Consider the following 22,273-nt stretch of genomic DNA (forward strand, 5'->3'; position numbering starts at 1 on the left):
AACATCTTTGAAAGCTAGACTACTGGCCAGACCCTCTGTGTGGGGCTCTTGTCTGCAAACCTTGTTTCCCCTGGCTCGTGGCTATTCCTCGGGCCAGAGGAGCAGGGAGAGAGGGGTCCCTGCATGGGGCCCAGAGAATGTGGGGGCTAAGGTGGGGTGGGTCCGATAAGGTGGCCCCAGTCACAGTGCTGGACAAAACAGGGTGTTCTCCATGGATGGAGCACAGGGCAGGCGAGGGTGTTGACCTTGCCCCCCTCTCCAGGAGGCCTTCCGGCTCCTCTACTTCACCTACCTCAACGAGGGCTTCCTCAGCCTGTGGCGCGGGAACTCGGCCACCATGGTGCGCGTGGTGCCCTACGCCGCCATCCAGTTCAGCGCCCACGAGGAGTACAAGCGCATCCTGGGCCACTACTATGGCTTCCGCGGAGAGTGAGTGGCCGCCCCCCGCCGCCCCCAAAACCCGTCTCAACCCTGCACCGCCACCCTGTCCTCCTGTCTCTGCACGCTCACCACGGCAGAACTCTCGTTTGCCCAGGCTCCCCTCAGAACCTAAGTCCAGGGAGGGCCCCTGATCCCCACTGCGCCCCAGTGTCCGCAGGGAAGGAACACGTCATGACTGCATACAAGCAGATGCCAAGGAAAGGCAGCTGTGGGAACCTCAGAATGATGTCCGCCCAGGAGACCCATCACTCCGCCATAAGGCGGCCAGGCCCCGCCCAATCCTTGCTTCTCCCCCCTGGCTGAGACCTGTGGGCACCCCAAGTCTTGGGGGGGGGTCCTCATTTTCTCTCGTCTCCTCCCCCTCTTTTAGAGCCCTGCCCCCTTGGCCCCGCCTCCTGGCAGGCGCACTAGCTGGAACAACAGCTGCTTCGCTGACCTACCCCCTGGACCTGGTCAGAGCAAGGATGGCCGTGACCCCGAAGGAAATGTGAGTTCCCAGGCCATGCGTTCTGTTCTGCCGCTACTCTCCACACGGGCAGTAATTGGTTCTCAGCCGATACTAGGACCATTACTAGTATTGGCTCTCGTTTGAACTTATATCAAACCGAAAGTCTTCATTTTTATTTTTTTTTAATGTTTGTTTATTTTTGAGAGAGGAAGAGAGAGCACGAGTCGGGGAGGGGCCGAGAGAGAGAGAGACACACACACACAGAATCCAAAGCAGGCTTCCAGCTGTCAGTGCAAAGCCCAACATGGGGCTTGAACCCACGAACCATGAGCCAAAGTCAGACGCTCAACTGACTGAGCCCCCCAAGTGTCCCCCAAAGTCTCCCATTTTGGATTGGCACGGATACATTACCAATGCCCACGGTGAAAAGACAAGGGCTGGGCATAACAGAGTGACCTGGGAGGTGAAGGTGGGTACGGCCTTAGCCACGCATTTCCCCCTCCAATGCCAAAGCTTTTGCAACGTGGTTGTGTTCCTTAAAGAAGGAAGGCATCAACATCCAGACCCTGGCCCGCCCGTCTTCGGGAGGAGCAGAGAATTAGTCAAGGCCAGCGGCCCCTCTGCGTGCCCATAGCCCACGCACGCTGTCACTCTGTCCTGCAGGTACAGCAACATCTTTCACGTCTTCATCCGCATCTCCCGAGAAGAGGGCCTGAAGACCCTCTACCACGGGTTCACGCCCACCGTGCTGGGGGTCATTCCCTACGCCGGCCTGAGTTTCTTCACCTATGAGACACTCAAGAGCCTGCACAGAGGTAAGGAGACGGAAGCCAGGGCAGAACCTCCCAGGGTCACACACACTCCGAGGCGGGACCCTAAGATCCCCCCACCGGGCCCGGTCAAGGTCCGAGTCAGAACAAGACCCATATCAAGCCACCACTGAGGCTGCTAGACTCCCAGCCTTTCGTGCCGCGTTTTGAGACCAGCTTTGTGAAATCCAGAGTGTCATCCGGAGCAGTGGCAGCCACTTGTGCACAGAGCGTCCCGGGTACGGTCTAGACGGCAGAGGGAGTGCCCTCTCGTGTTTAGGTAATTGTGAGAAATTCAAAAAGTGCAGAAAAACAGAGAACAATATGCCACCACCCATACCTGCTACCCGCCCCCGCCCGGTGCAGACAGGTGGTGACGTTGCTCCGAGATGTTTTCTGTTAAAGAAAATGTTCCAGGTGAAGCTGAGGTCCTGTGTTCCCCACCCCCAGCCCCGCTCCCCCCTGAGGCCTCTTTACAAGAACTGCATCCCTCACGCTGGCTGCTGCTGCTTCCACACGCATTTCTACGTGCAGCAGGAACAATACCTTGTAATGTTGTAAACGGTGACCACAGTTGAGTTACCTACACCCGCAACAAGTGCAGCTGGGCCCCAGCTCTCAGTTCACCCTGCCGGATCTGGGTCGGAGGCTCTGAGTCCACCCTGCCGGGTCTGAGGCTCTGCCGTGCCTTTTAGCAGTGGAGTGGGCCTCCCCTGCCGGGGGCTGCTGGGTGTTCCCAGGTTTTCAGTGATCAGACACCCAGGGTGTGAGCCCCCAGTTTGGGGACGTACTCCGCTTGCCCCCCGGCCCTGTCTCCATGCACTCACCCAGCGTGGGTGCCGGCGGATTCCTTCCTGTCCGGCCAGCGTGCTGAGTGAATAGCGGTGTCCCACTGTTTGTAATTCCTAGTTTACCTTTACAACCACACCGTGTTTGTTTTGTTTTGTTTTAATTTAAAAAAAAAATTTTTTAATTTTTTTTTTTTAATGTTCATTTTTTGATAGAGACAGAGCGTGAGTGGGGGAGGGGCAGAGAGGGAAGGAGTTCGAGAAGGGGCTCGAACTCACGGACCGTGAGATCATGACCTGAGCTGAAGGCGGACGCTTAACCGACTGAGCCGCCCAGGCGCCCCTTAATTTTTTTTTTTTTTAATGTTTGTTTAGTTTTGAGAGAGAGAGACACAGAGTGTGAGTGGGGGAGGGGCAGTGAGAGAGGAAGACACAGAATCTGAAGCAGGTTCCAGCTCTGAGCTGTCCGCACAGAGCCCGACGCAGGGCTCGAACTCACAGACCATGAGATCATGACCTGAGTCGAAGTCGGATGCTTAACCAACTGAGCCACAAGGCACCCCTACAACCACACAGTTTTAAAGAACCCCTCTTGTTTGGCTGCTGCCCCTTCCTGTGTCCCACATGTCCCGTCCACCCAGCTGCTCACCTCACCGCATCCCTGCAGCCCTGTGGAGGGTACCCACGGAGCGGGCTGGGTGGTGGAGAGGGTCGCGGTCGCCCCTATCACTTTCCTTCTTTGCTTGATGGGAAAACAAGAGTGATCAGATGGGAGTTCATTCTGGGTCGTAGGACTTGGTTAAAGGGGTTATTTGTGAGTTTCTGCCTTTTTAGAAACTTTTCTTCTCAAATTTGATTAAAAGGAATAGCCGGGAGGTGAGGAGGCCAGGGTGGGAAGGCCCAGGGGAGCCAGGGGAGTACTGAGCCACGGCAGGGACAGAGCACGGGCCTGTGTGAGTGCCGGCTGTGGGGGTGCACCCACAACGGACCGGGCCGTGTGCCCCCTTGTGATGCCCTCACACAGCCCCTCTGTCCCTCGTCCACAGAGTACAGCGGCCGCCCACAGCCCTACCCCTTTGAGCGCATGATATTTGGGGCCTGCGCTGGCCTCATCGGGCAGTCAGCCTCGTACCCTCTGGACGTGGTGCGGCGGCGCATGCAGACAGCCGGGGTCACGGGTCACCCGCACGCATCCATCGCGCACACGCTGCGTGCCATCGTGCGGGAGGAGGGCGCCGTGCGTGGCCTCTACAAGGGCCTGAGCATGAACTGGCTCAAGGGCCCCATCGCCGTGGGCATCAGCTTCACCACCTTCGACCTCATGCAGATCCTGCTACGGCACCTGCAGAGCTAGGGAGCCCGCCGGCCGGCTGCTCTCGAGACGGGGAGCCGAGCTTCCACTTGCAGCGGACCATTGACCCCTTTCGTTTCTGAGCCCGTGGAGTGAGGGTGCGCATGGTTCCACTCTGGGAGCCATGTCGGGAGCACCTTGTAGAATAAGCTGGGGGACCTGGCCTCGGTCCCACCAGCCGGCAGCCCTTGAAGTGCAATGTTGAGGCTGGTGGGCGGAGCTACCACACTCTCCCATCCCTCCTCCCTGGGGCTGGCACTGTCTCCTGGGGGCGTCGCCCCAAATGCCCTGAGCCGGGAGTGACCAGCACCGCCTCCTGGCCCCCTGTGACCTTGGACATGCTCCTGGTTCTAGTGACCCCATGCCCACTGAGCTCAGAGCCAGACTCCACCTGCCCCTGCGCCCACAGAGGGGAGTCCCAGAGTGTTCTGAGAAGCCTGTCCAGGCCCTGGTGAGGTGGGGCCAGACTTCTGCTCAGCTGGGGCTACAAATACAGCCTCTTGCCCCGCCCCGCCCCACCTGTCCCACCTTTGCCATTACTTCCCAGGTGACATGACTCCTCTGTCACCAGAGCCTCCTGCTTCAGAACAGCCTTCTCCCAAGAGGATTATTTGGATCCTGGACTCCGTGGCCATAGTAGGGCACCAGGAGTGGGTCTTCCTCTCTGTCGCCCACCTGTCTGGTTTGTAATGTTTCCAGGAGGGTCACATCTCCTCCACACAGCAGGGTTTGAGGAATTGCCACGAGTTTGGGTCTGAGTCCTAGCCGGAGGGCATCTGCTGGAAACTGGGCACCCAGGTCACCTTCTCTGGGCCTGGAAGCTCCCACCCCTATCGCTATCCCACAGGCCGCACCAGTAGAGGCCTGGCCTTAGGCCCTAGCCCTCTGCCCCTAGGCACAGCGGCTCCTGTGGGTATGTGTGGCATCTGGCATGTCCCTGGCTCCCCACCTGAGCAGGCACTTGGCCAAGACACAGGGCAGTTTAAGACCCACAGGGTTGTCAGATTTCCATGAAGAGAGCGCATGGAGGCAACTTGCAGCCTTGATCTTCCCAAAATGGGGGCCCCTGAGACCGTGTGTAGCCCAGGGGGGGATTCTCGGAGAAATTGGGGAACCCCAGGGCACCTCTAGGGAGCTGGTCTCATGGAGAAGTCCCCTAGGGTCTGCTCGGTGTCACATTTCAGAATGACTTTGGGAGTTTCTTGATTTCTTTTGGTTTTGTTCTTTAATCTGGCTGACTCTGGGTCTAGTCACAGTAAACCCCGACCCGTGTGATCTGGTTCCAGGCAGAGGTGACCAGAGGGTCGGTTTTCACAGAGAGCTCCTCAGCGCCGATGTGTGAAAGGGTCTAAGAGGGCGCGTTTGCCCCATGCACATTTCCAGTCGTGACCTTCATTTCTCCCCTTTGTTCTGTCCCGTTGGTGTCCTTGCCTGGGACCCCTGCAGGTATGAAGACCCCTCTCTCTGTCCTTCCTTGCATGTGTCTGCCGGCCAGCCTGACTCTCATCCCCAGGGTCTCAAGGCTGTTTTGTTGGGTGGACTTCGCTCCTCCTGTCCTTGCCCTGCCCAGCGCCCAGTCTCAGCAGGAGAGGCAGGGACCCCTCACAGGGAGACGGGCTGGGGACCCAAGGGCCACCAGGCAAGAGAAAGCAGCAGGGACTGGGGGGTCCACCGCAGGCAGGTGAGACCAAACGAGTGGCTCTCTGAGCCTCAGGCCGGGTGGCAGAGGGGAGGGACCCCCAGGTCCCGCCAGCCCCACCGTGCCTCTCCAAGGTGGCTCCCAGTCGAGTGGGCCTCAGCCACACACACAGCTGGGCTGGTGCCCTCCGTGGCCACACCCCTCCCACCGGTGTCCATCGTGATCTGGAGTTACATTTTGATGCCATGAAGACACTTTGTTTATATATAATGTTTATATATTTTAAAAGATTTGTGCCAAGAGAGTATATTTAATAAAAATTAAAATGACTTTTTTTTCTGCCCATGTCTCTTCTCTTCGGCTCTAACCCCCAACCCTCCCTCCCTTTCAAAGCAAAAACAGGGTTGAGGTTATTTTGACAGATTTTTAAATATATTCTTGAATAACCCCCACCCACCCACCCTTTTTTTTTTTAACTAGGCTCCCTGCCCAACGTGGGGCTTGAACTCAGGACCCTGAGATTTGGGGAGGACATTACCAGCTCTACCAACTGAGCCAGCCAAGCATCCCTTGAATAAACCTTTTTAATGTAATAACTGTCTCAATTATTAATACATAGCATGGTCTTCTAGAAAACTCAGACTGTAAAAGAGTTACGGTGAGAAGTAGGTCGGCCTGCCCATTCCCTCCGCCAAGGTGTCTTCTGTTACCGGAGCCATCCTGTGCATAAACAGTCGTCCCTTTTGTTGTTGTTTGTTTGTTTGTTTTTACATTTATTTATTTTTGAGAGACAGAGACCGCGTGAGCAGGGGAGGGGCAGAGAGAGAGGGAGACACAATCGGAAGCAGGCTCCAGGCTCCGAGCTGTCAGCACAGAGCCCGACGTGGGGCTCGATCTCACGAACCGTGAGATCCTGACCTGAGCCAAAGTCGGACGCTTAACCGACTGAGCCACCCAGGAGCCCCAACACTCGTCTCTTTTGAGGACACGGATGACGAGCCACCTCATCAGTCAGGATGGGTTGCATCCTGCTGCAGCCAGCATGGCCGCAAAGTCCTGTGGTTTCTCTCCCGTGCCCTGCCTGTCTGCCATGTGCTGGGGACTCCGCTCCCTGGCCGCTCGAGGCTTTAGGAGCGAGTGTGGCTGTCAGCAGGGGCACGAGGATGAGGAGGCCACCAGAGTCTCAGTGGCCATTGAGACTGCAGCCCGTTACCTGGACCAACTTGTAGGGCTCACCTGAGCAGAGGTGGGTAGTGGGAGCCTCCACACACCAGGGGAGGAGGGGCGACTGGATGTGCGCACTCGTGTGGGGGTGTGATTCGAGTACATTCTACCTTGCCGACCCTGAACTGCTCTGCGAGCTGCTTTCAGTCAACCATATTTCTTGCACGTTGGTCTCTACTGTGTACTGTTTGTCTCAGTTTAGCCACAGGTTGGCGTTTCCCTGGGGCGGTGGCCTGTGATGACATCCCTTATTGATGGTCATTGAGGTTGTTCGTGATCTGTTGCCATGACAACGAGGTAGTGGCTCCTGGGGACTGCTGAGCTTGCCTCTCATGTCCTACTGATTTCTGGTCTGTCCCACCTCTTGTACCAGCCCCTAAACTTGGGAGGGTCTGGGTCAACTCCCCACTTTCCCCCAACCACTGTGGCATCCCCTAAAATATAGAGGTGGGCACATGACTCCATCTGCACCCATGACAGCAGAGAAGATATTTACTAACCACTTCCAGATAGTACTTCTGGAAGCACCCTTTCTCTCTCCCACTGGCCCTGTGGGAAGAAACACCAGCCCAGGCAGTTGTTGGGACTGTCCTGTGACCACAAGGTAGAAAGCCATCCCAGCGTGAAACCGACACTGCAGAAAATGGAGCAGAGATGAACAGAGGGGTTGGCGTGTTTGTGACATTGTCTGGGCTGCTGGATCCAGCCTTGCCTGAAGCTCTCAACTGCCTCTCAACTTCCGGCAAGATGAGTCGCGTTATCCTGTTTATTGAAGACAGAGTTGAGCTTCTTGGCACTCTCTGAAGCAAGTCTGTTACGTGCCTCTTTGTGTTCATGCACTAGTGTGGCTGTGGGTTTCCAGGAACGAAATTGCTAGGTAGGGATCAAGGGATACGTTAACTGATGCTGCCAGTGCCCGTTCCTAAGTCCAGCAGTCACGGCTGCCACCAACTGCTTTTGGCTGTAAGCCGCTGCAACCCAGTCTGGGGGCTTCCCCGTAGGAGCATGACTCAACACCCCAGGAGCAGCCCTCGGCCAATGATTGTGGACAGCCCTTCACCACTGGGGTGGGTTCACTCGGGTCAGATCTAACCGTCCCCCCAGGTCCCCAGCAGGACCAAGCCCGGGTTGCCCACTTAGTCACCTGTTCATTGGCACCCCCACAGGGCTCCTCCCTCCCCGTTTCATTTCTCCATCCCCAGGGAGTCTCCCTGGGGTGACCTCCCAGGCAAACCATGGGCCCTGAGTCCTCGTGACAGGGTCACCTTTTGGGGAAATCTATCCAGAGATGAACAGAAATGCCAGATACTCCTGCAAGGAGATGGTAGCCATTTATATCACATACCCTCACTGTCTTGAGTTTCCTGTGGCCGCCTTAACAAAGTACCCCAGACCGGGGGGCTTAAAAACCCAAATGTATTCTCTTACAGTTCTGGAGACCAGAAGTCCAAAATCAGCGTGTCAGCGGGTTTGATTCCTTCCGAGGGCATGAGGGAAGGATGTGTCCAGGCCTTTTCTTGGCTGCCGGCTGTCTTCCTATCGTCTTCCCTCTGTGCTTTTCTGTATCTAAATTTCGTTGTAATAGAAAAAAGAAAAAAAAAGCAAATTTCCTCTTCTCAGGACCCACCTTCATGGCCTCATTTTAACGTAATCGTCTCTTTAAAGCCCTGGTATCCAAATCCGGCCCCACTCTGAGGTCCTAGAGGTTAGGACTTCTGTGAATTTGGGGAGGATGTCATTCGGCGCCTATCCTCACCAAGGCCAGTCACCCGCCTTGCAGATCCTCACTATTCTGACGGGGGAAGCAGCAGGACATCCAGGGCGTGGCTGGTGGCCAGGCGGTGACAGGGGAAGAGACAGCAAGGTCAGGAGGAGGCCTGAGGACTGGACAAGGTGGAGGTCCCAGGGACCCGGACAGGAGTGGTTCCAAGGTGCATCTTGGGTCCTGCTTCCAGTTTGTTTTGTGCCTTTTCTTTCCGCTGTTTTTCTCCTTTGCTCGTTTCTCTGGAGTCATTGAAAAGTTTGACTTGCCATTGGGTTTTCCTTTTTCTTTTTCTTTTAAATCCTCTTTTCTTCAGCCGGTTTAGAAATGACACGTTGCGTTTCTTGTAACGTAGGGCTTCTGGGCCGGGGGCATTGCGGACTTCCGGGGTGGGGCCGTCCTGGGCACCTCAGGTTGTTGAGCAGCACCCTTGGCCTCCGCCCACCAGATGCAGTAGTGTCCCTGTCCCCTCTCAATCATGACAGCCAAAAATGTCTCCAGAAAAAAATGCCTCCAGACATTTGGGGCAGAATCATCCCTCCTGTGAGAAGGCCTGAGGTGTGGTGACTACCACTGACATGGCAGTTAACAAGGTACTACTTCCCCTCCTGAAAACACAGGGTCCTGACCACCCCCTTCTATCTTCCCTATTTTTCTCTGTGGCTCCTCCTTGTTTCTCTCAGTCTTTTTTTTTTTTTTTTTAATTGTGAAATGTGTCCCCAAGAGAGTCTGTAAGACCGCTGTGGTTTAACGCACGGCAGTGAGAGCCTGTGACCGTCATGGGTTCTTCCTGCCTTGGCTGTCCCGTGTGCGCCTCGTGCCCGTCACTCTCTTGCTTTTCTTTAGGTGTTTCCAACTTCCTGTGTGTCCCTAAACCACGTGGTGCTGAGCTCTGAGAGCAGAGAGCACGCAGAGCCCTGGCTGAGCAAGGGAAGGGCCAGGTGGCCAGAGGCACCACCGCCGGGGGTCTGTGCCAGTGGGCTCAGGGCACCGGTTTCGGGGGCTCCCGGGGTGTCGGCCATAGTGCGGCACCAGCAGAACGAGGAGGCCACGCTCCATCATCTCGGAGTCCTGGGCCAGTAGGTGTGGCCTGTTCCGTCCTGGCTGGGACTTCATTCTGGAACTTCCCGGACACGTGCCTAGGGATGGGGTTCTCGTCCCGCAGCACCTGGAACCGTGGGGTCCTGGGGAGTTCCCATTGCCTGGCGCCATCAGCGTCTCCCTCTGCTCGGATGTCTCTTTCCAGAACTCTCTTTCTTTGGAAGATTCTTCTGGGTCAGTCCTCTGATTTCCTTTGTCCCCTCCCTTGTTTTCCATTATCTTTTATCTTCCTGTTCCTCCTGCAAGATCTCTACAACTTCATCCGCCACCTCCATTCCCCTCCCTTCTCTTCCTCTGTATCCACTCCCTGCCGCTTCCGCCCTCTCCTCCCTCTTGCCCACCCCCAGCCCTGACTGCCTTTCTTCCTTCTCCAGCCCCTGTCTTCCTCTTCTCCCCTGACTTGTCGCCCCCAGACCTATTGGAACTGGAAGTTTTACAACACTTGCGTTTCTTCTCCCCACCATTCCTCCTCTCTTCACTTCCTGCTTCCAGGCCTTTGCTCTGGGTCGCCCTTCGCTCAGCACGGAGGCTCATCCCCCAGAAGCCCCCACAGGTACCCAGGTGGCCTGAGCCACACCAACATGCAGAGAGCCGCCTCCCAAACCACTCCAATCCTCTTTGTAAAAGCAGTCTGCTCTTTTATTCAGAAGAATGAACCCCCACTTCTGCCTCAAATGGGGGAGGGGGACGTGCCATCTGGGAACAATGGCCCTGGGATCCTCTGCCAGTGGGCCCAGGGCAACGGTTTTGAGGCAGAAACCTGGGATCCGAGGGGGCCACAGCTCAGGCACTGCGGTGAAGTGGACCCGCACAGCAGGCGCTGCGGGGACTCCCAGGCCCGCCTTGCACCTGAGGACACTGAGGCACACACGGAGGAGGCGGCCGGGAACCGCTAGCTCGGCCCGGACCTCGGGGCCCCAGGAGCGTCTTCTGCGGGCGGCTAGGAGCCCGCCAGGTACCGGTGGAAGTACAGGCCGAAGAGGCTGGAGAGCAATTGGCAGGCGGCGGTCCACCAGATGAGGAAGGTGAGGACGCCGCGGAGGAAGAGGGGCGTGAGCAGGCTGCCCAGGGCCCCTGCGATCCGGGCCGCCGTCTGCTGGGCCTCATCCTCCTCGGGGCCCACCAGGCGATCGTGGGCTGAGGACGGGGGAGGGGACAGCATGGGAACCGGGCCCAGGCCCCAGGAGTAGCCGCCTGTGAAGGTGAAGGCACAGGCGGGGTTTGACCGCTGGGACCCCCACCCATCGCCACCATCCCAAACTCTGACTCCTGGCCCCTACCCCGTCTTCGGGCCCCTCCTCCCCTCTCCGCGTCTCCAGGCCCTCGGGGCTCCACCCCCACCCTACCCCCACCCTACCCCCACGTACCACCAGGTCGGGTCTCCGGCTCCACCTCCTCCACCTAGCTCAGCTCTAACACCAGCGGCGGCCCGCCCCGCCCCGCCCGCCCCTGGCCCCGCCCACGCCAGGCTCCGCCCCCGCCCCGGCCCCGGCCCCGCCCAGGCCCCTTCTCACCCAGCGTCTTGAGCAGCAGCGTGCAGTTGAAAGTGAGGATGAGGGGCGTCAGGTACTGCAGGCTCACCACTGTCACGTAGCAGTAGACCCGCACCACCTAGTGGGCAGGCAGCAGTGGCTACGGGGCGGGGGGAGGTGGCAGGGGGCAGGCTTCTGGGCTTCGGGTGACCCTACGCCCCAGGGATCGGGATCCTGCCCTGAGCCCCGTGTTCCCTCCCAACCTCGGGAGCCCGTACCCGCCTCTGGATCTCACGGGCCTCTATGCGGCCGGCCTCCCGCCGCAGCTGCTCCACGCGGGCCTTGGCCAGGCACAGGTAGGCCTGCAGGTGGGGCCGGGTCACGGCCAGCCTTAGCAGGCACAACGCCACCAGCACCCAGAGGCGCAGTGAGTCGAAGGCCGAGTCCGACAGCCTGTGGGGAGGGGAATGAGGGGGTCGGGAGGCCGCCCCTGCCCTGGGATTTTCCCCCAGGACCCAAGGCTCTTCCCTGAGCCTCAGAGACTGGGGCACACAGAGGGGCCCCCAGCTGCCCTCCCTCCCAACCCCACCAGATTCGCACAGGGAGAAGGTCATCTCCCCAGCAGGTGCCTGGTGCAGGAAGTCCCGTGCAATGGGCTTGGTCCAGAGCCCCAGGATGATCAGAGGGGACAGGAAGCTCATCTGCAGAAGGAACCTACGGGGCAAGGGCGCAGAGGAGTGAGTCCTGGGCACCCACCATCCCCCTAGCCCCTCCTTTAGATTCCCAGCCGCCCTCCCATCTGGCACTCCGCATAACTGCAGCATGGGCCGGTCTTCCGACATGGTCAGCGCATCCAGGTGTGTCTGGGCCAGCCGCAGGCCTGGAAAGGTGAGGAAGGCCCCCAGCATGGATCCCACGAATGCCAGCCCCATGCGGATAGCCAGCTTGGCCAGAGGGAGCCTGAGGAGAAGAGGAGGGTCAGAAGGCTCTGAAGCCTGTCAGTACCCCACCTGCAGGTCACAGCCTGCCCTTGCTCCACCTCACTTCCCAGGACTCACGCCCAGTCCCAGCCCTGCATCTTCAGAAGTGGCTCCAAGTTCTGGGTCATACTGGCGAGGCCTAGGGAAGACAAGGAGAGGGCAGTGTCTAATAACCGCTGGAGCCTCAGAGTGTGCTTTACTCCCCAGATATGCTTCTACTCCCCAGAGAGGAACGAACCAGTGGGAGCCAGGCCCGGTGCCAGGCAAAAGGACTACTTTGTGCTCTGGATATGGGCGATTTTTTTTTTCAACGAATAGGAAGCTCTACCAGGCAGACACCCTTGATTGGACTAGGGGAGATGGGGGTGGGGTAGACTACTGAGTCTGAGCTTCCTGGATTATACCAGGAATCCAGAGGGGCATGAAGGACTCCCATAGGAGAAAACCAAAGTTTTGGAAAGAATCCTCAATGCAGGCCCTTGGATTTTCCACAGAGTAAAAGCAAATAAAAATGAGCTCACAACCAAAATCATCAAACACACCAGGGAATAAATCACAATAAAGGAGAGTCAGCAAAAAGAAAAAAAGAAAAAAGAAAGAAGGAAAGACAAGTTTATACCCTGCAGACTACAGAAATTTTGTAGGTGTTATCATGTGTGAAACGATTGAGGAAAATAAAAGTTGGAGTCACAGAAAGGTGACACGAGGCTACCTCAGATGACCAGGTATATTTGCAAAGGAACCAATTAAGCTCACCCAAAGGGAAAATACAATTATTGGAATGATAGGTTGTTAAATGGCATATTCAAATCAGCCAAAGCAGGAATGAATGAATTGGATCTGAAGATCACTCAGATTCCAACTCAGAAAGATAAAATGGTAGGAAATATGAAGGGAGATTACGAGCATAGAAATTGCAGCATCAGTCAAAAAGGAGGCCAAGAGAGAGAAGTGAAGAGAGAATGGAGGAGGAGAGATCTTGGAAAAGAATGACTGAAAAGTCTGCAGAATGAATGACACACACAAAGTATATCAAACTGGATAAATACAATGAAATCCATACCTAGACACTGTAGTGAAACTGGAATACCAAAAACAAAGAGATCGCAAAGCAGCCAGGGATTTAAGACAGATCACCTATAGAGGAAAGACAATTAGATTGGCAGCCAATGTCGACAGCAATCACAGAAAAAGAACAAATAGAAAGTGAAAAGGCAAGATGGCAGAAACAATGTCAAATATGTCAGTAATCATAATAAATGTAAGCAGGTTAAACTTTAAAGTTAAATGACACAGACTGTCAGACTTGATTGAAAATACCCAGCTATGTGTTTTTAAAAAAATTTTTTTTAATGTTTATTTGTTTTTGAGAGACAGAGTGTGAGTGGGGGAGGGACAGAGAGAGAGAGAGAAAGACACAGAATCTGAAGAGGCTCCAGGCTCTGAGCTGTCAGCACGGAGCCCGATGCGGGGGCTCTAACTCACAAGCCATGAGATCATGACCTGAGCCGAAGTCAGACGCTTAATGGACTGAGCCACCCAGGCGCCCCGCGGCTCTGTTTTTTAAAGGAGACATACCTCGACATAAGGTTCCTGTAAGGTTGAAAGAAAAGGGATGTTAAAAAGTCATGACAAATACTAATCAAAAGAAAGGTGGTATTGTGTATTTGAGAGTTGCTAAGGGAGTAGATCATCACAAGAACAAAAAAAGTTATAACTGTATGGTGATGAATGTTAACCAGATTAATCCTAGGGATCATTTTGTAATGTATACAAATATTAAATCTTGATGTTGTATACCTGAAACTAACAATGTTATATGTCAATTATATGTCAACTAAAGAAAAGAAAGCTGGAAAGGCTACATTTTTGCCACACAAACTACAGTAAGACAGAATGTATTATTAGAATCAGAATACATCCTAATAAAATGGTTGATTCACCAGGAATATGTAGCAATTCTAAACTTATAAACACCTTGTCAGTTAGCCACAAAACATATAAAGAAAACACTGATAGGGGCGCCTGGGTGGCTCAGTCGGTTAAGTGGCCGACTTTGGCTCAGGTCATGATCTCGCAGTCTGTGAGTTCTAGCCCCGTATCGGGTTCTATGCTGGCAGCTCGGAGCCTGGAGCCTGCTTCAGATTCTGTGTCTCCCTCTCTCTCTGCTCCTCCCCCATTCACACTCTGTCTCTCTCTGCCTTTAAAAAATGAATAAATGGGGGCGCCTGGGTGGCGCAGTCGGTTAAGCGTCCGACTTCAGCCAGGTCACGATCTCGCGGTCCGTGAGTTCGAGCCCTGCGTCGGGCTCTGGGCTGATGGCTCAGAGCCTGGAGCCTGTTTCCGATTCTGTGTCTCCCTCTCTCTCTGCCCCTCCCCCGTTCATGCTCTGTCTCTCTCTGTCTCAAAAATAAATAAACGTTGAAAAAAAATTTTTTTTAATAAATAAATAAAAAATGAATAAATGTTTAAAAAATTGTAAAAATGTAAAAAATGTAAAAAAAAAATGTAAAAAAAAAACAACAAAAAACCACTGACAGAATAATCTGGAGAAATTGAGGGCTCCACCATCTCCAAGGGAGATTAACCCTTTAATGACTGACCAAAAGTTAGGAAGGAAGGAGATTTGAATTCATTGGGTAGAGTCGGGAATAAATGTTCTTTAAAAAGTCACTAAAGGGGCACCTGGGTGGCGCAGTCGGTTAAGTGTCCGACTTCAGCCAGGTCACGATCTCGCGGTCCGGGAGTTCGAGCCCCGCGTCGGGCTCTGGGCTGATGGCTCAGAGCCTGGAGCCTGTTTCCGATTCTGTGTCTCCCTCTCTCTCTGCCCCTCCCCCGTTCATGCTCTGTCTCTCTCTGTCCCAAAAATAAATAAACGTTGAAAAAAAATTGTTTTTAAACAAAAAAAAATTAAAAAAATAAAAAGTCACTAAAACTGATCATATTCTAAGGCTATGATGCAAGTCTTAACAAATTTTAACGGATTTACTTCAAGTAGACCATCTTCCGTAAGCATACTGCAATTAAGCTAGAAAAAAATTTTTTAACAACTTAAAGTTCCACATTCAAGGGGCACCTCCTAGCTCAGTCCATGGAGCTTGCAACTCTTGAGTTCCAGGTTGTGAATTTGAGCCCCATTCTGGATGGAGAGATTACTTAAAAAACATAAAATCTTAAAAAAATAAATAAAGTTCCACGTTCGAAGTTTCTTAAAAAGGTTAAAAAAGAAATCACAATGGAAACTTTAAAATACCCAGAACTGCCTGATGATGAAAATTACAAGTCAAAACTTATGGGGTGGACAAAAGTGGGACTTAGTAAAATATTGACAGTCGTATATGTGATAAATGCTAGAAATAGAAGCAGCTAAAAATTGATGACGTAAGTAGCCAACTAAGAAATTGGAAACAAGAGAAAGAAGCCTACCAGAGGAGTGCTATATAATACAAAAGCCAGAGGTCCTAGCCACACAAAAGGGAAAAGTTGGACAAGATGAAAGAAAACCACAAGAACCCACAATTCACTAACAATACAATTGTATAGCAAGGTTATCCCATGGAAAACACTCAGTTTGATCCCTATCTCATAACACAGTAGTGAACTACCAGGAGTTTAAGGGTTTATGTGAAAGGTAAAACTTGAAGTATATATGTATATAGTATTTGGGAGAGGGAGAGCACAAGTGCAAGTGGGAGAGAGGGGCACTGGGAGGGGGAGAGAGAGAGAGAGAGAGAGAGAGAGAGAGAATCTTAAGCAGGCTCCACACTTAGCTCAAAGCCCGACCCAAGGCTCGATCCCATGACCCTGGGATCACGACCTGAGCCGAAATCAAGAGAAGGATGCTCAACTGACTGAGCTACGCAGGCACCCCCAAAACTTGAAATATTGTGTTGGAAAATATAAAAGTCTTTCTGATTGTAGGGAAAGGAAGGATATTTCTTCAAGACAAAAATCAGCTAAAATAATGAATTGCTTGCTGTCCACCAAAGGACACCAGAGGTGAAGGTTACAGCTGTATTCAATGGCTCAGCCCAAAAAAGTGTGGTGTGTGTGTGTGTGGAGAAAAGATAACGCAAACATGGCCAAAGGAAGCTAGGTCAAGGGCGTATGGAGTGTCATTAGAGGATTCTTTGAACCGTTCTGTAGGTTTGAAAATTTTCAAAATACGGCATTTGGGGACAATTTTTTTCAAGAGGAAAACACACCACAAAGAAAGTGAAAAGCTACACCACAAATTAGAGGATACAGTTCTCCCCCGCCCACACCCACATTTTAACTTCTTTAAAATTGGGATACATAGGACCATTGATGGCATATAATACTTTAAGTAACAGTGTTTTTTATCTTCTTTCAGCAGTTCATGAACTAATGGTGTGTCCGATTTGATAGGAGGAAGTATGTGCAACACATGTAACGAAGGTTCAGTTTCCAGAATATATAAAGAAACTCTGAAAACCAACAAGAAAAAAAAATAAAGATATATAGCCCAAGAAAAGCTTCATAACATTGGATTTGACAATGATGTCTTGGATATGATACCAAAGGTACACACAACAACAAAAAAAGTAGATAATTTGGACTCATGAGAATTAAACATTTTTGTACATCAAAAGATACGCTGGGGTGCCTGGGTGCCTCAGTCAGTTAAGCGTCAACTCTTGATTTCGGCTCAGGTCATAATCTCAGAGTTCATGGGTTTGAGCCGTGGGTCGGGCTCCACACTGACGGTGTGGAGCCTGCTTGGGATTCTCTTTCTCCCTCTCTCTCTGCCTTTCCCATGCTCTCGCTCTCTCTCTCTCTCTTTCTCAAAATGGACAGATAAACTTAAACACACACACACACACAATCAATTGAGTGAAAAGGCAACCCACATCACTGGAGAAAATATTTGCAAATCATACATACGATAAGGGATTCATATCCCAAATATAGAATATAGAGAGAGAACTCTGAAAACTGATCACGAAAAAAATAGGTTCAAACAAAAGGCAAAGCAGGGGGCGGGGTGGTGCCTGGCTGACTCAGTTGGTAGAGAGTACAACTCTTGATCTCAAGCTTGTGAATTCAAGTCTCACGTTGGATGTAGAGATAACTTAAAAATAAACTCTTTGTGGGGTGCCTGGGTGGCTTAGTTGGTTAAGCATCCGACTCGATCTTGGCTCAGGTCATGATCTCACGGTTCGTGAGATTGAGCCCCACAACAGGATTCGCTCTCTCCCCCTCTGCCCCTCCACTGCTTGCACTCTTGCTCTCTCAAAATAAATAAAATAAACTTTAAAAAATTAACATAGAATTACCATATAATCCAGCAATTCCACCTCTGGTCTATACCCAAAAGAATAAAAACCAGGGTGGCACACAAACAGACACTAAGATCAATGGAACAGAATAAAGAACCCAGAAATGGACCCACAAATATATGGCCAACTAATCTTTGACAAAGCAGAAAAGAATAGCCAATGGAAAAAGACAGTCTCCTCAGCAATTGGTGCTGGAAGAATTGGACAGCGACACGCAGAACAATGAACCTGGACCACTTTCTTACACCAGACACAAAAATAAACTCCAAATGGATGAAAGACCTCAATGGAAGACAGGAAGCCATCAAAATCCTCGAGGAGAAAGCAGGCAAAAACCTCTTTGATCTTGGCTGCAGCAACTTCTTACTCAACACATCTCCGGAGGCAAGGGAAACAAAAGCAAAAATGAACTATTGGGACCTCATCAAAATAAAAAGCTTCTGCACCACGAAGGAAACAATCAGCAAAACTAAAAGGCAACTGACAGACTGGGAGAAGATATTTGCAAACAACATATCAGATAAGGGGGTGGTATCCAAAATCCACAAAGAACTGATCAAACTCAACACCCAAAAAACAAATAATCCAGTGAAGAAATGGGCAAAAGACATGAAGAGAACGTCTCCAAAGAAGACATCCAGATGGCCAACCGACACATGAAAAGATGCTCAACATCACTCATCATCAGGGAAAGACAAATCAAAACCACAATGAGATACCACCTTACACCTGTCAGAATAGCTAACAACTCAGGCAACAACAGATGTTGGCGAGGATGCGGAGAAAGAGGATCTCTTTTGCACTGCTGGTAGAAATGCAAACTGGTGTGGCCACTCTGGAAAAGAGTATGGAGGATCCTCAAAAAATTAAAAATAGAACTACCCTACAACCCAGCAAATGCACTACTAGGCATTTATCCAAGGGATATGGGTATGCTGTTTCAAAGGGGCACACGCACCCCAGTGTTTATAGCAGCACTATCAACAACAGCCAAAGTATGGAAAGAGCCCAAATGTCCATCGATGGATGAATGGATAAAGAAGATGTGGTATATATATATATACAATGGAGTATCACTCGGCAACCAAAAAGAATGAAATCTTGCCATTTGCAACTATGTGGATGGAACCGGAGGGTATTATTTTAGGCAAAATCAGTCAGTCAGAGAAAGACAAATATCATATGACTTCACTCATATGAGGACTTTAAGACACAGAACAGATGAACACAAGGGAAGGGAAGAAAAAAATAATATAAAAACAGGGAGGGGGACAAAACAGAAGAGACTCTTAAATAGGGAGAACAAACAGAGGGTTACGGGAGGGGTTGTGGGAGGGGGGAGGGGCTAAATGGGGAAGGGACATTAAGGAATCTACTCCTGAAATCACTGCTGCACTATATGCTAACTAACTTGGATGTAAATTTAGAAAAAATAAAAATAATTTTTTAAAAAAGAAGAAAACCCAGGGTTTTGAAGAGATGGTTGTATACCCATGTTCAGAGCAACACTGTTCACAATAGCTAAAACATAAGGCAACATAAATGTCCATCGATACATGAATGGATGAGCAAAATGGGGTATATTCATGCGATGGAGTATTATTGAGCCTTAAAAAGGAAGGAGATTTGGACATTGGTTACAACATGGATGAACTTTAAGGACATTACACTGAGTGAAATAAGCCAGCCACTAAAAGACAGATGCTGCACGATTCCCCTCATATAAAGCACCAAGAGTGGTCAGATTCATAGAGACAGAAAGTAGGATGGAAGGAGCCTGGGGCTGGGGCTGGGGGATGGAGAGTCAGTGTTTAATGGGGACAGAGTTTCGATTCGCAAGGCGAAAAGGCAGGAAATGGATGGTGATGATGTTCGCACAATAATGTGAATATACTTAATGCCACTGAAGTGTATGCTTAAAAATAGTTAAAAGGGTAACTTTTAGGGGCGCCTGGGTGGCTCAGTCAGTTGGGCGTCTGACTTCGGCTCAGGTCATGATCTCGCAGTTCGTGAGTTCAAGCCCCGCGGTGGGCTCTGTGCTGACAGCCTAGAGCCTGGAGCCTGCTTCAGATTCTGTGTCTCCATCTCTCTCTGCCCCTCCCCGGCTTGCTCTCTCTCTCTCTCTCTCTCTCTCTCTCTCTCCACCCCCCAAAATAAAATTTTTAAAAATGCTAAAAAAAAAATTTTTTTAAAGAATATTCCCCATAGCGACTGTGAAAAGCTAAAATCTGGAAGCCACCTAAATGTCCATCAATAGGAGAAAGAAAAAGTAAAGTGGTCTCATGAGAGAACATCATTCATCCATGAGAAGAGATGAACTAAAGCCACCCAGACCAACGTGGCCTAGTTTTGTAAACAATACCACCAAAGACAGAAAAGTACCAGCGGGCAGACTGCACACTCAAAACTGTATGATGAATTCTTCAGGGACAGAAGTATGAGTGACGAAACTTTGTTTGTTTGTTTTTTAAGGCAAAGGAATGATAAACACAAAGTTTGAGAGACTGGTTGGGGCTGTGAGTAGGGGAGGAAGGTTGGTGGGATTGGGAAGCAGCACCAGAATCACGCAGGAACGTTGGGAATGTTCTAGTATTCATTTGAGAGGTGAGCTCATTACATTGTTATTTTGCTTTGTAATTTACATATACATGTTCATTGATGTGTGCGTGTTTATATATATAAAACAGTATATAATTTTAAAAATCAAAAAGTAGGGAGAATTGGTGGAGATGAAGCTCAAGGAGCAGGCAGAGAGGTGTGCGGACCATGGTGAGTATTTTGATCTTTATCCAAAGATACTAGAGTTTGGTATTAGGCAGAGAGGTGATGTGATCCAAATTCTGTTTTTAAAAGATCGTCCAAAGAGTAAGTCAAAAGAAAAATGAGCAACTAAGAAAAAATATTTGCAGCTACTATCACACACAAAGGCTACTGTCTTTAATATACAAAGAGCTCCTACAAATCAATAAGAGAGCCAACAACCCAGTAGAAAACTGGGCAAAAGAACAGAACTTTTCTGGAAGGAAGATAGAAATGACTCTTCAACATATGAAAAGGTACTCAACCTCGCTTATATTCTCATCCATCAGGTTACCCAAGACAAAAAAAGTCTGAGGAAACACATTGGAGAGAATTTAAGGAAACAGGAACTTCATTCATCTTTTCCTAAATGGTAAGTTGCAACATTATCAAAATTACAAATGCACTTTCTCGCACAGGGCCACATGCGTAAGGCTATTCCCATATAACACTGTTTTATAACGCAATGTTGTATAACATTGTTTAATAGTGAGAGACTTAGATGTCTGTAAGTAGCAGACTGGTTAAATAATCATGGGACATCCATTAAATGAAATACTATGTGGGTACTACCAAAAAAACCGCACCGTATGTAGCATCAAGGGACAAACTCCAAATTGATGTTTTTAAGGGGAAAAGGTGGCGTAGGAGCCGTAAACTCTACCACTTCATGGGAGCAAAGGAAAGTGGCCCCCCAGGTTTCCTCTCGGAAGGAGAGGCAGTGTGGGTGATTTTTCCTCGATACGTATCCTCTTGCACTTTATGAATTTCGTGCCATTTACCCATTTCCTTCACCAGATTAAATTCGACTAGGTAGATATTAAATCACAATGGCTGCCAGGGAGAGGACAGATGAAGGGAACAGAAGTGCCCTGTGGAGAAAGACAGCTGCAGGCACCCATCAGAGACAGTGAGACAGGATATCCTCTTGCCCCCAAAGCCCCGGGGGGGTGCCCAGGGTAGCCAGCATCCATAGAGACACTCAGGCCCAAGAAGTCCCTTCCTTCACCTGTTCCGTGCCGCTTAAACCCCACCCTCACCAACTTCCGGGAGGGAGTGATGGGCGTGGGGACCCCATGCCCCAAAGACTGCACATACCTGGCTCCAGGCCCAGCTCGAGAGTCTCCTCCCGCACCACCTGCACCAGCATGGCCAGGAGCAGGAAGAGGAAGGCAAAGGTGAGGCACACAGAGCGTTCACCCCCCTCCTCTGCGCTGAAATACAACCGGGTCACTGTCAGGAACATCTTGCTGGGGGCAGGGCTAAGGAAGCCGTGAGCAGCTCTAGTGCCCCCTCCCCCACTCCCAGCCGGTGATCCCCCAGTTCTAGAACCCGAACACCACAGCTGGGGTTTGGAGTCTCGGGGGGGGGGCAGGGCAGTGACCGAGGAGGAGAGTAAGTAAGCTGCTGGACAAGCCCAGGACACAAGGTCCGGTGCTGCTCATGCCTGTGTCAGCTGGGTTGGGGTGTATGGGTGGAAGGCAGGCCTGGGCCTCCAGCTCGGCCTCATCACACTACCTGTGGCCATTTCTGACGAAAATGGCCAGCAAGTCTGTCTCTTTAGGAGGTCTGGCCTCCTGGCTGCATTCACAGCAGGTGAATTTTCCCTTTCCTCTGAGAAGCCATCAGAGATCCAAGGGCTGCATCTCCAATCTGCTCTGAAAGAGACCCATGGGGCTTTCCAGAACCAGTGTGGGCTTCAAGATGGACCTCTCTTCTTCCCATGCCCATTCCACAAGGGCATTTTGTCAGACTTGGGTCCTCGGCGTCACAGGCTTGCCTCTGTTCTCTGGGCACTTTCATTAAAAAACAAAACAAAACAACATAGCAGAGGGGCATCTCTTTTCTGCCCCTTAGTCTGCTCTGGTGAGTTGCTTTGGCCAAGACAAGGGACAGGGATGGGGTGGGGGCTCAGGAGGCCTGCGGCACCCCTTCTCCCTCGCTGGTGTTTCTGCTACCCCCAGGAAGCTTGGCTTAGCCTGCCGGAAGGTGGGACCCCTTTGGCGCAGAGATGAGGCGGCCCAGCTGAGCCCAGCCCAGGAGGAGAGCAAAAAAAAAAAAAATCGTGACTGCTTTATACGACCCAGTCGTGGGAAGTTTTGTGGCAGGGCGGCCCATGACAGACCAATTGGGGGCAGGGGAAAACGGGGGGGGGGGGG

The 22,273-nt window shown here is 51.4% G+C and overlaps 2 protein-coding genes across 6 annotated transcripts in view; one reads left to right on the top strand and one right to left on the bottom strand.

The window, feature by feature from the left end:
• SLC25A42 (solute carrier family 25 member 42) overlaps positions 1-5,811 on the top strand; it is a 30,513-nt gene extending 24,702 nt beyond the window's left edge. For 2 of the 3 annotated variants that reach the window (XM_040445004.1, XM_040445005.1), the window contains exons 5-8: positions 263-429; positions 812-928; positions 1,553-1,704; positions 3,533-4,502. In XM_040445004.1, coding sequence (XP_040300938.1) covers positions 263-429; positions 812-928; positions 1,553-1,704; positions 3,533-3,840 — 744 coding nt within the window. In that variant the 3' untranslated portion in view covers positions 3,841-4,502. Of the gene's footprint in view, positions 1-262; positions 430-811; positions 929-1,552; positions 1,705-3,532 lie in introns of all 3 variants that reach the window. The other variant, XM_040445006.1, reaches the window with a different exon arrangement.
• Positions 5,812-10,175: 4,364 nt separating this feature from the next.
• The window catches only part of TMEM161A (transmembrane protein 161A), a 17,089-nt gene continuing 4,991 nt past the window's right edge, over positions 10,176-22,273 (bottom strand). For all 3 annotated transcript variants that reach the window (XM_040445009.1, XM_040445007.1, XM_040445008.1), the window contains exons 6-12: positions 21,213-21,364; positions 12,094-12,154; positions 11,852-11,995; positions 11,636-11,749; positions 11,314-11,488; positions 11,078-11,174; positions 10,176-10,757 (exon numbers count right to left, since the gene is read on the bottom strand). In XM_040445009.1, coding sequence (XP_040300943.1) covers positions 10,504-10,757; positions 11,078-11,174; positions 11,314-11,488; positions 11,636-11,749; positions 11,852-11,995; positions 12,094-12,154; positions 21,213-21,364 — 997 coding nt within the window. In that variant the 3' untranslated portion in view covers positions 10,176-10,503. The remainder of the gene's footprint in view (positions 10,758-11,077; positions 11,175-11,313; positions 11,489-11,635; positions 11,750-11,851; positions 11,996-12,093; positions 12,155-21,212; positions 21,365-22,273) is intronic.

Source organism: Herpailurus yagouaroundi, unplaced genomic scaffold (genome assembly GCF_014898765.1).
Source record: "Herpailurus yagouaroundi ecotype Mexico unplaced genomic scaffold, PumYag 193, whole genome shotgun sequence".
In the NCBI taxonomy this organism is placed as follows: domain Eukaryota; kingdom Metazoa; phylum Chordata; class Mammalia; order Carnivora; family Felidae; genus Herpailurus; species Herpailurus yagouaroundi.